The sequence below is a fragment of the Pygoscelis adeliae genome, unplaced genomic scaffold (genome assembly GCF_000699105.1).
Source record: "Pygoscelis adeliae isolate BGI_AS28 unplaced genomic scaffold, ASM69910v1 Scaffold298, whole genome shotgun sequence".
In the NCBI taxonomy this organism is placed as follows: domain Eukaryota; kingdom Metazoa; phylum Chordata; class Aves; order Sphenisciformes; family Spheniscidae; genus Pygoscelis; species Pygoscelis adeliae.
In genome coordinates this window covers 1,485,067-1,497,525 of record NW_008825303.1, presented here as the reverse complement: position 1 = coordinate 1,497,525, position 12,459 = coordinate 1,485,067, and the positions used below count along the sequence as shown (strand labels likewise).

At 36.5% G+C, this 12,459-nt stretch overlaps 1 protein-coding gene across 1 annotated transcript in view; it reads left to right on the top strand.

The window, feature by feature from the left end:
* The window catches only part of VPS13C (vacuolar protein sorting 13 homolog C (S. cerevisiae)), a 99,411-nt gene that overhangs the window by 27,483 nt on the left and 59,469 nt on the right, over positions 1–12,459 (top strand). The window contains exons 19-31 of the mRNA XM_009330097.1: positions 1,341–1,533; positions 1,680–1,794; positions 2,241–2,377; positions 3,099–3,225; positions 3,867–3,984; positions 4,334–4,463; positions 4,853–4,931; positions 6,625–6,764; positions 7,368–7,521; positions 7,955–8,031; positions 8,190–8,249; positions 9,973–10,126; positions 11,459–11,575. Of these exons, the coding sequence (XP_009328372.1) occupies positions 1,341–1,533; positions 1,680–1,794; positions 2,241–2,377; positions 3,099–3,225; positions 3,867–3,984; positions 4,334–4,463; positions 4,853–4,931; positions 6,625–6,764; positions 7,368–7,521; positions 7,955–8,031; positions 8,190–8,249; positions 9,973–10,126; positions 11,459–11,575 (1,601 nt within the window). The remainder of the gene's footprint in view (positions 1–1,340; positions 1,534–1,679; positions 1,795–2,240; positions 2,378–3,098; positions 3,226–3,866; positions 3,985–4,333; positions 4,464–4,852; positions 4,932–6,624; positions 6,765–7,367; positions 7,522–7,954; positions 8,032–8,189; positions 8,250–9,972; positions 10,127–11,458; positions 11,576–12,459) is intronic.

The window sequence follows — 12,459 nt, the reverse complement described above, 5'->3', positions numbered from 1 at the left end:
CATCTTCTCTTGGGTAGTGCGTTATGTTGTATATTGACTTTTAAATTTATGGACATTCTGCAATTGCATTCTGTTTAAAAGTTATGGTCACGTAATTTGGTGAACAACGTAGAATGGAATGAAGAAAAGAATGCTATTTGTTAGTCTTCATAAACAATAAGCAGCTCTTTCTTGAATCCAAATGTTGAAGTGCTGAATATTACTTTTGGGAAGTGATACCTAAGCAGTGTGAAATGGTCTGGCTAGCACACTCCAGCCAAGCTACTGAATGTGTTGCTGACTTCCTACAGACATGTAAAACTCCGTCTGTGTGTTGTGGTTAGGGGATTAACCAGCATGTAGGAAACGGAGTCCTTCCTGTGTTTTAAGAGAGGGCACACCAGAAACATTGAACACAAATCACTGGATTATACAGTCAATTAATAAGATTTTCAGTGTCTGAAAAATGAGTCTGTACGCTTTTCATGCTTTCATTTGCAGTTCCATCATCTTCTGACTTTATGCATAAGATCGCCAGCTCAGCTGCTGACTCTTGAAATATTTTTGCTAAAAACTGTTTTGGGGAATAGTAAAGGTGCAGCCTGAATGCTGCACAAAAATAAAGAGAGCTTTGAGAATATTTTATGTAAATGCATGCCATTTAGTTGGCAAGACTGAAACAGTAGAACAGATACTTTTGTTGGTTTTAAGTTTCTGGAAAAATGTAATTAGGTTATCTCAATGGAGCCAGGCTTATGACACTGATTATGCCCAAACTGTGTTGCCTCCCAAAGTCAGGGATTCCAATGGTGGAGACCCAGGACTTGAAAATCAGTTTTGTATCTAATAGGTACTTCTAAGGACAAATGAAGTTCGTGTGGTTTGGTGGTGTTCACATGGCTTTCTTTCAGAGGCATTTTTCTGTTGACTCCACTTAACGCTACTGTCAGGGAAGCTGTCAGTAAAGCATACCAATTTGCACCAAAACAAGTCCGTAACTGATTTTGAAATCAATACATAATAGTTAACATTCCTACTCTTTTTCACCTGTAGCATAAATATTCTGCCTTTCTTTTCTCTTGCAAGTGATTCTCTTAATAAACATGAGCTGAAAGTTATATTCAGTCCACCTTGCAGGTAACAAAGTAAAAAGAAACTATCGCCCTTGTGTTGCTGTGAACAACTCGCCTCCTATTTATTTTTCCAGTTTAGTAATGTAACAATTTCTTAACCATGTGGTATGTTAGTCTTGTGAAGCTAGTCATGTTTGGCTTTATCAAAGGCTTTCTCATCATGCTTGTCTTTCCTAGATAGAACTGTGTTCTGTATTCTAATTAAGTATGTTTAACCATCATCTTTAGGGTTGAAGCAAAGCTTGAAAACTGGTACGTTACAGGCCTGAGACAAGAAAACATTGTACCATCTCTTGTGGCTTCCATAGGGGATAGCAAGTCTTCTCTACTTAAGATAGAGTTTAATGTTAACCCAGAGGATAGTACTGCTGACCAGAGTCTTACTATTGAATCACAGCCTGTGGAAATAAAATATGATGCAGTGAGTAGTAACCAAAACTCTTACCTCTTTTTCTGATTCTCCTTTCTTTGCTGTTATTCTCTTTGCTCTGTCAAGATCTATTTTGAGGTTTTACTCAGCGACTTCTGTGTATATTGATAATTGTTGTCTGTCTTTTTTTTGAAAAGAGAACAATAAATGCAATGGTGGAATTCTTTCAGACAAGTAAAGGAATGGATCTTGAAAGATTAACATCAGCCACATTAATGAAGCTGGAAGAAATCAAGGAAAGAACTGCTACAGGTAAGATAATAACAAATCTCATGTGAGGTGAACCCATGAATGTCTTAAAATGTTTTAATATGATTTTCTAAGTACTTTGCTTATGATTTGATTGCTGGCCAAATAGGATTGGTTTTTTTCCTTGAGTTTTTGAATTGAAGAGTTTAGTGGATGTTTTGTGGGGAGGAGCACTGAGTCTAGTGAGAAATCAGTGGAATGATGAGGCGCTTAGGGACATGGTTTAGTGGGCATGGTGTTGTTGGGTTGATGGTTGGACTCGATGATCTTGGAGGTCTCTTCCAACCTTAATGATTCTATGATTCTATGATTCTAATGTTACAAAAGAATGCATCTTGAGTAAAGACTTAATCTTTCAGATAGATAGCATCTCTTTACATGTTGATTGGCACAAATGTTTCACTTGTGAATAGCATTTCAATTTTAATGCCCCTTCCTTTTTATTTAAGGATTAGTTCATATTATTGAAATGCGGAAGGTCCTTGACTTGAAGATTAATCTGAAACCTTCCTACCTTCTGGTTCCACAGACGGGTTTCTACCATGAAAAATCAGATTTGCTGATTTTGGACTTTGGTACATTTCAGGTATGTAAATGACCTCTCTTAAAAGCTCAAAGGAAGAAAATATTCTTTTCTCTTAACATAGCTGTCATCTGAAACTATTTTGTTTTCAGAAGGCAAAGATGATCATCTGTGTGAATGTGTGTTAACTTACTATATTTCTTCGCAAATGAATTTGGGTCAGCAGTTTGATCAATGTTCAGAGCTGTTAAATTGTCTGACATACTTGTACTAGTTAATCTCTCCAGGAAACATTTTCATTTTGTAACCATGATTGTAATAGCTTATCATTTAGTATCTTTCATTTCTTCAGCAAAACACATGAAGTTTTGTTTCCTTTTTTGTAAAATGATAGCCTTTTATTAATAAAAGAGAATATAATTTTTCTCTTGGCATTTTAAAGTTGATTCCCTTGTTTCTATAAAATTAAAAGATCATAATAATTTAACTTGATTTTTAGCTGACTGATTAAATATTTATTGTAGTTATACTGTAGCAGTAAACCTGTAAACTAATAAGAAAAATTGTTTTTGCATAACTTGAATTAAGTGGATTGATAGAAGTAACAAAAAAACCCTGTTTATTCTTGATAAGTGAATTGTGAAATGAATTAAGATCTCTTCTCTATAGGAGTTCAAATGTCAGTCATAAACTCCTATGAATCATCTTTTTCATCTTCACTAGAATTAATAGCACGTGTATGTAAGTTTTAGACTTAACTTTACCTTGTCCTTTATGTGTTTAGCTGAACAGCATAAATCAAGGCAGTAGTCAAGCTTCTAGCTTTTCATCTTTAGAGGAGATTATGGACAAAGCTTATGACAAGTTTGATGTGCAAATAAAAAACGTGCAACTTCTTTTTGGAAGAACAGGTAACAAAACAACGTAGTTGCTGTTTAATCAAATGATTGATGAAGGCTACCTATGTGTAATAAATAAATATGTTTTTTAAAGAAAAAAGGCAAACCCAAACCAGTAATTAACTAAAAGATAGATTATAATACTCATGTCTGGTATTAAACTGTGGAAAAATTCGCTAGTTTCTCTTCAAACAGCTGCTTGATTTTGTTTGGACTTGTGTATCACCTCTTTACTGTGATGCCAGCAAGCAACATAAATGCATATAACTATTATGTTTACTGTCGTATGCAGGAAAATACAGCTAAAATTGGCCTTAATGCTTCATTTGGACTTAAGTTTGTGAAGTCAACAGAATGCTAGGTTGCTGTTTTATATTTATCTATCCATGTATCTTTTTTTTAGGGTTCTATGTTCAGCTACATCTTTCAGTGTAGAACTGGGCTTAAGGCTGCTAAGGCAATATAGTGTTAAGAACTACTGAAAATGGGTTCAAAAGCTCTTAAAATACTTTACCCAAATTGTTCTAGGTTTCTCTAGTTTGAGTGGGTTCTTCATCCTTTCCTAGTGATGCTATTTGATTACTTTAATGATACCTTAATTAAAGCAATTAGCAAGCAATGTTTTTTCATCTAAATTTACTGAACATTTGCAGGTGAAGACTGGAAGAAGGCTCGTTTTCAACATCCATCAACTTTGCACATATTACAGCCTATGGATATTCATGTACAGTTGGCAAAATCGATGGTGGAAAGAGATACCAGGATGGCAAAGTAATATATTGATGTTGAAAGGACTCCTTTCTAATTACTGTGTACTCACAGAAAACTGTATTTTCCCCAAAGGTTCAGTTACATTTTATAATTTGAAGGTATTAACTTAAGAAATAGGATTTGCTACTACTTTTTACGAAACCTTTTTCTGGCTAGTAGTTCCCTGATCACCTTCACTGGTTGCTAACTATACTGCTTAAACTGAGTCCAAGACCTGTTTTTAATGCAGAGTCACTAGCTTTACTGTGATGTGATCTTAATATATGAGTATAGGTACTGGTAAGATTTAAACCAAGAATTGGTATGTGCTTTTTTGTCTTGGAGTTTAATCAAATTTTTTTTAAAAAAGGTTTAAAGTGTCAGGAGGACTTCCTTTGGTGCATGTCAGACTCTCTGACCAGAAAATCAAGGCAATTTTTGATCTGATTGATAGCATTCCATTGCCTCAGAAGTCATCTGTGTCAATTCCAAGCACAAAGGTAAGCTGACTATAACTAAGAAAACTGACGTTAAAAAATGACATCACTAAAGTGATCATTTTAAGTGTGAATTCCAGCTAATGGCTGTGGTCTTTTTCACTTGAAATACGAGATCTGTTGCCAAGCTGAGTTAGGCAAAGTGTCTTCATTATGACTTACCATCAGAACATGCTGGGCTTATTCAAACAAGGCTAGCTTAGTCTTTGTCATTGTCCTGTGGCCTGCAGGTTTCAGCATAAGTATTGGCAAAACTGAGATTTCTAAGTAGTATGGGGGAGACAAGGTGAAACATGCATCATCAGTAGAAAATATGACTGAACATACCAAGTTATACAAACTTCAAAATAGTGATTTTTTTCTTCTCTTTTTTCTTTTTTTCCTCTCTCTAGGTACCGGCTATTCCCACAATTCCTGTTGTTAGCAAAGGGTTACTTAATACACCCCAGTTGTTAGCAGAAATAGTGTCAGGTAAGAAGCTACAGATATGCCTTTGTGAAAGTAGAAGGCCATAACTTATGGAATGGCTAACATTTTCAGGCTGCTATTGATTTTAAAACATGTTATAAGGACAGTAGAGATGAGTATGATTGATCATCTCTAACTTCAAGTGCATAAGAAGATTCGATTAAGATGCTGATTATACCTCAGAATAATAAACCTGCTTTTTTTAAAAAGCAAAAAACCCTTTTTTGGAATTAATTAATATTATGTATAAGCAACCTCTTCACATGTAAGTGAGCTATTAATAACAACTGTATTAGGTTGTCATTAGCGAACCAATTTAATTATTCAGGTATCATGAGACATCTTTTTAGCAGAGAGTATTGAGGAACCTGTTATTTCAGAATTGACTTAAATTTAAAAATGGATTTAGCCAAATAGTAATCTGCTGCTGCTGCCACTTCAGGACATGTACTTTGGGGTGGGCACATAAAAAAAGGTGAGTAACATGTCTAAAGGATCATAGAATCATTAAGGTTGGAAAAGACCTCTAAGATCATCGAGTCTAACCGTCAACCCAACACCACCATGCCCAATAAACCATGTCCCTAAGCGCCTCATCTACACGTCTTTTAAATACTTCCAGGGATGGTGACTCAACCACCTCCCTGGGCAGCCTGTTCCAATGTTTAACCACTCTTTCAGTAAAGAAATTTTTCCTCACATCCAATCTAAACCTCCCCTGGTGCAACTTGAGGCCATTTCCTCTTGTCCTATCGCCAGTTACTTGGGAGAAGAGACCAACACCCACCTCGCTACAGCCTCCTTTCAGGTAGTTGTAGAGAGCGATGAGGTCTCCCCTGAGCCTCCTTTTCTCCAGGCTAAACAGTCCCAGTTCCCTCAGCCGCTCCTCATCAGACTTGTTCTCCAGACCCCTCACCAGCCTCGTTGCCCTTCTCTGGACACGCTCCAGCACCTCAACATCCTTCTTGTAGAGAGGGGCCCAAAACTGAACACAGTAGTCGAGGTGCGGCCTCACCAGTGCCGAGTACAGGGGCACGATCACTTCCCTGCTCCTGCTGGCCACACTAGTTCTGATACAGGCCAGGATGCCATTGGCCTTCTTGGCCGCCTGGGCACACTGCTGGCTCATGTTCAGCCGGCTGTCGACCAACACCCCCAGGTCCTTTTCCGCCAGGCAAAGTGTACACAGGATGTGTACACTTGCATTAAGCAGCCAACGTGTGGCAAAAATGGACTGTTACAAACATCACATGTATTGTCCTGAGTGTTTTGCATTAGCAAAGCTCTCCTTTCTCTGAAAATGCGGAACTAGAATGACCAACGGCGAATTACTGTATCGACACTGGGGATTTGAGCATTTACTGCCATGGCTGTTCTGAAGAAGAACTTCCCTATAGTGGAACCTGGGAAACTTGTTTCCTGGAGCTTACTTTATAACTAGTTTTCCTTATATGTGTGCTTGAACATCTGATGATACAGCTAAACTCTAGTGCTTTCCTTAATAGGGCTTTAATTTTCTTCACTTTTCATGCAATGGGTAAGAAAGCAGTATAGATGTAAAAAGTATACTTTGTCAGATTAGGTTTAAACTGCCTATACAATTTAAAATCCCATTGGAATGGGAAAGAGAGGGTGGGATATTTACCTGTGTTTGTGGAAAAAGTTTACTAAGGAGGAAGTCACTTCTCTTCTGTAGACTCTGAAGAAGAATATTTTGATTTTGAGGAAAGTTCTGAACCAACTGACAGGTCACTAATTAAAGGAGAAGAAATAAGAAATAAGGAGTCTGCTAAAGAGGAACTGACAGATCTTCAGCTGAAGTTTGAAATTAAAGAGGTATGTCTCTTTAATTCTATTTTTACCTTCTACAGAAGGAATATTTTAAAAAAAATCCAATATTCTATTACCAGTGTTCTCCAGATTTAATGGATGCAAAAACATAGCCACCAAACAAAAAAATACACGTGTATATACATATATATTTCTGTGTGTTATTTATATATGGTATGCGTACGAGTTATTTTATTAATATATGGTATGTATGTAAATAAAACACATATACATACTTCATATGTGTGTATGTATTAAAAAAATCAGCAAAAAAGCCCCGTATTGGAGTATTTTTGCTAGAAAATAATAGTACCAAGTCATATTTTGGGGGTGGGGGTTAGGAAATTTGGACTGGAAGAACAAAGTAAATACCCAAGCAGGTCACTTGCAAAGAGGAAATCCCAAAATATTTCTATGATATTTATATTTCTCACCATCAAACAATCACTTTTTTCTTCTATTTTTACATTTTAACTCTGTAATAAAAATAATACTTCCAGTAAAGCAGGCAAGGCATTAATTTTGTACTTTTTTTTTCATTGTTGGTTTGAGTGGTGAGAATACCACATGTGAAAAGATGGTATAACTGTGTATTTCTTGCTCATCCAGGTTTTAGTAGAACTCACCAGGCAAAAGAAAACTGAGGAAACGGTACTTGTATTTGATGTAATGCATCTTGGGACCGAAGCTACTGTCAGAACCTATAATTTAGCAGCTGTATCTTATTTAAAGAAAATAAGCTTGGATTACTATGAAATTGGAGGTAATAAGCAATGGAAGAGAAGTATACTAGTGTGTCTGTATATATATAGCAGTTAGTCTGAAACTGTGGCTCTCCTGTCTCTTGTGCTCACTGAAATCCAAATGTTGTTCTAGTTTTCCAGTTACAATACGTAGTACGCAACTGTCCATTGGCAGTGCTTGTCCCATCGGTACAGCTGATATGCTCTGGACTCCCACTGTAATGCTTATTAGATAAATAAATAGCCTAGTGCTCAATCTTTGGATGGAGAAGGGGTACAGACTTGCTATTTTGGACTTAACAAAGAGAAACCAGTGATTCATATTTGGTGATACAATGTATTTTAACAAATGGTATTGAAAGTTAATCCCTATCTTCAAGGCACAAATTCTTTGGTTCTCTGAAAGAAGAGAAATTACCCTAATTCTTGTGTATTTCACGTGGTATGTTACAGGTAAAAAAGCACCCATTCATCTAATTAGTTCCTCAGATAAACCTGGCTTAGACCTTCTGAAGGTGGAATATATCAAGGTATACATAAAGCTTTTTAAATTTATTTTTAAAGCACTTTTATATGTTATGAAGTCTTAAACCTACTATTCAGAGCCAGTGGATTGTTTTGTGTCTTCTGAAGAGCACAGTGACTGGTTGGAATTAATATTAACCTTCATGTGAATCGTTATTTTCAGGCTGACAGAAATGGGCCACACTTTCAGACAATTTTTGACAACACTGAACAGATGATTCAGGTGAGTGCTTGCAGATTTTATTGCTTATTTTCTTTTGGTTTGCTTGCTTAGAAGGGAGAAATCAATAAGAAGTTTCTGGCTTTCCTGTTCCTGCCCCCCACTCTGGTCTTGCAGCGGGGAGATTTAAGGAGTTGAAATGTACTTGAAAGTTTTTATACAACTTATAATATACAAGTGGTATGTTAGTCTGTTTCTTAACTATGATGAAAAACTTGCCTAGCTAGCTCATGTGGATAAAATTCAAAATAACTTAAGAATGCATCTTCTCATGCATATGAGATCGTGAAGTTCAAATGCCCAGTATGGGAAAATGTAGTGGGGTCTAGAATTCTTTCCCTTTCCTGTCAAATAATCTGTTTGTATTGTGAGCGCCACGTAATAGGCACTCTGCTGGCTAAATTTACTAAGAAGTCTAAAGCCATTTATGAGTGATCTTTGTTTTGTTTTGTTTTTTGGCGGGGGGAGGGTGGAGTGGAGCATGTTCTAATTTTTCGCTCTGAAATATGACTCAGGAGCTTCTTATGATACTGCGTTTTCCTCTCCATCACTTTTGTCATAGCCTCTAGAATGAGAATTTTATCTCTTAAAAATTACTGCAATATAGGGAAAGGTTTTTTAGACAGCAAGTACCTAACTTCTTAAGTTCTGACTGTTGTACTAATGGTGTATTTTTGAGTCAGAAGTTTCAATCTAAGGAAAAACAGTGTCTTGAGGAATTCTGGAAATAGAAAACTGACAGCCCTTTGTAGTGTGTGATAGGTACTTTCTTCCCTTTATAACTTTGTGGCATTATTTTGCCTGCCATTTTTTGGTGTGAAGACTGAAACATTTCACTTGCCACCTAATAGTTTTAGAGCATCTATACATTTCATCAGGGAAGTCTAGTTAATACTGGAATCTTTTTGCCAAGAAAAGGTTCCTGAAGCCGCAGTGGAGGATAACAGTTTTACTACTCCAATGCTACTGAGGTGGATATACATACTGAGTTGACTGATTTCACTCTATGGAATAGTGCTGATGCTAAGAGATCTCAACTTTCTATACATCATCAGATGTTGCCTTGTAACTCTTCAATGGGACTTCTGTGTCTGGAAGAATTGTATTTGGGCTCTTTTTCCAATTTCAAGTCCATTCAAGTGGATAACTTTTACTAAACTACACAGCAGGCACTTTTTCACCTCTTGCAACAAATCCACTAGAGGAGTCCAAGATACCTTTATGCTAAGTATCTACATGGCAGCCACCTGCCTCTTATCTGTTCGTGTAGTACTGTCTTATTGCAGGAGCATTCAAGAGCAAGTCTGTGTTTGACAGAGCATATTGCTTGAGAATACTGAATCCTTTAAGTTAGAATACCTTACTCCAGGTGTAGCTCTCTTAGTCGTCTACTGAAGTTTTCCACTTATTTAATGCAGTTCTCCACAATGAGTTTTTCACTCATTTAATGCTTCTAAATTAATTTTGTATCACTTTGCTTTTGTACTGAGGAGGTTATAGGTTAACAGTTACAGCTGTTGGGTGGTTGTTAGGTTTTCTTATTTTCTAAGCTTACCACTTCTCTGCTTTACAGAAAGCTTTTTTCCTTTATGATCTGTTGCTGGTAACACATGCAGCTTTTCTGTTTCTGAGAAATTGTTAAATTCTATTGGGTGCTTTTGCACCTCAGTCCAACTCATACTTGTAAGTTATTTTTTTGTCATATGGAGTCTCATGTTTTCAACAGGTAGCTTTTTCATCATTGAACCTTCTACTACATACAGAGGCCCTTATGTCTGCTGTCAGTTTTCTAACAGCTGTTAGTCCATCAGGCGATGAAAGTAGTGGAGGCACACCAACTAAAGACGAAAAGCAAGAAGATGATACTGGATTGAAGAAAGGTATAGTTGTGTTTGTCAAAATGATGGTTCTGAAAGGGTGTGTGGCATGCTGGCAAAAAGATCAAATTCAGAGAAACCTGATTAGCTTTGTAGTGTGGGGTGAAGGTCAAAGCTCATGTGACTGTGGCTGGAGGACTGATTTCAAAAAAACAAGAATGAAACAATGATTAAATTTGTGTCTTCTGGTGAGCTTTCTATCCTTGTATTTCATTGCCATTTCACAAATAGACTTGAATTTGAGTAAATGAGATTTCTGTGAGTTTAGAGGACTCAAACAGCAGCATGATCTTAGTGTTCGTGGTAAAATAACAAGATAAACAGTACTGTGATGACTATGCTATGTTACTACTCTAGGCAATTTAAGTATACTTTCAAAGAAGTAGTCAGGTCCTTTGCTAGCCTAGTGAAAATCTTGCTGTTCCTGTAGCACTGAAACAAAAAATGAATTTATATCAAAATAGGCTCAGAGGGGAGCAGCTGCACTGTCTGTAATACTAAGTGCAAAACTCAAGCATGAGGTGAGCTGGAAATGAGGTGTCTAGTAAAGAATGTTCAGAATCACTTATAATTTTACATGTCCTGGGTTTGAATCTGCAGGCTGAAAAAGAAGCCGCTGCTGTGTACAGTTTAACAAAGCCCATAAATATTTGAGCTCTTGGATTAACACTTTGCTACTCTTGGTTAGTGAAGGTGCAGACCATCAGTAAGGTCTGATGGCTTTGGGTCTTCCCCATAGATAGTTTTTACACTTGTGTGTGACTTCAGCTTCTTCTCCCTAGCCTTAACACTTGCTCTCATAAAACCTGGGTGTTGGCTGCCTGAAATAGGCTTCCGAGATTTGCCATTTCTTATGAGCTTGAAGTTTAAGAGAAAACTTCCTATGTTAGGATCTTGGAATAGGAAATATTAGATAACCTGAAAAAAACACTACTGTGGACCTATTGAGTTATTGGCTTTAATGGTAAAAATAAGTATACTGTGCAATTTATTTCCTCTTAACCCAGCAATTACCCTTCTTTTAAAAAAAGTAAAGTTGTTCCAATAGAGAGTCATCACTAGATGGGAGTAATATCAGACATAGAATTACAAGCAAATGCTGACATTTTTTACTCTTATCAGTAGAGTTGCTTTCAGAGGAATGCTTGTTGCTCTAAGATGGGATGCCTCAGACTTAATCATGGTAGTGGTGATGAAAGAAACTATAGGAAACAAAATGAAGTCATCTGAATGCTGAAAAAAACCCTAAACCAAAACAACCCTCAAATATTCTTAGGAGTTTAAGTGAAAATATGAATTACATGTACCTTAAATCTCCCCCTCTCTGATTTCTAGTGGCTAGACCTTCCAAAGATAAGGATGTGTTTGACTTCAAGCTTTTTGCCAAGCTGGATGCCTTCTGTTTAAATATTTGTGACGAAAAAAAGAACATTGCAGAGATCAAGATACAAGGTATTAAATTCTTTGTTAGTAGTAACTGATCTAGTAGTTTAGTTCCAAAGCAACTGCTAATAATTGGACTATAAGATATTTAAGGTGTAAATCTTCAGCATCTGACTTCTTGTTGTTATCTGTACAAACATGGCTTGTGGTATTGTTTTCAAAGTCGGTCTTCTAGTCTGTCATAATGCTTTGGCCTCCAGCTAGAAAAGCATGATATATTATTCTTCAGGTAATTAGGTTCATGTTTTCAAAGAATTTGATTATGGGTTGCTTTTCATGTTGTACTAAGCTTTGGGTATTTTACTGCTATACCTGATTTATTTAGGATAAAAAAACCTTAAAACTGTTTTCTTTGGTTTTGAACTCTAGGGTTTGTTTGGGTTTCTTCTTTTGGTTTTGTTTTCTTGATTCTTTTTTACCCCTCAGAGGGGCTATCAATAATTTTGGTGAGGGGTGGGTGGAGGCGTGGGGGAAGTTTCACTTCCAAGTTTGGCTATAGCTGTCATCCTAACAGCTGCCGAAACTTCCGTAGTATGAATATTTAAGAATGTGCGATATACACGAGTATCTAATATAGTTCATAAAAAAAGTCTCTTGCTTGTGCCCATCTCTAAATCATATGATGTATTCACACAAGATTTTGTATGCAGAAGTGTTGTATTCAAATACAGTATAGTAACATCTTTTTTGATAGACAATCTCAGTAAACTAACTCAGTAGCTTGGTTATTAAGAGATGGATTATTGTTTGAGTATTTTTCTATGAAGAGTAGTTCATTTCTTTCCAGAGATGATTGATAGAGACAATGTCTGTGTTAGAAATTTTTCTATTTTGTTTTGTTTAAAGCTGTAATATGGTCACATTCTCAAAGCTTTATAACAGACAGCACAGTG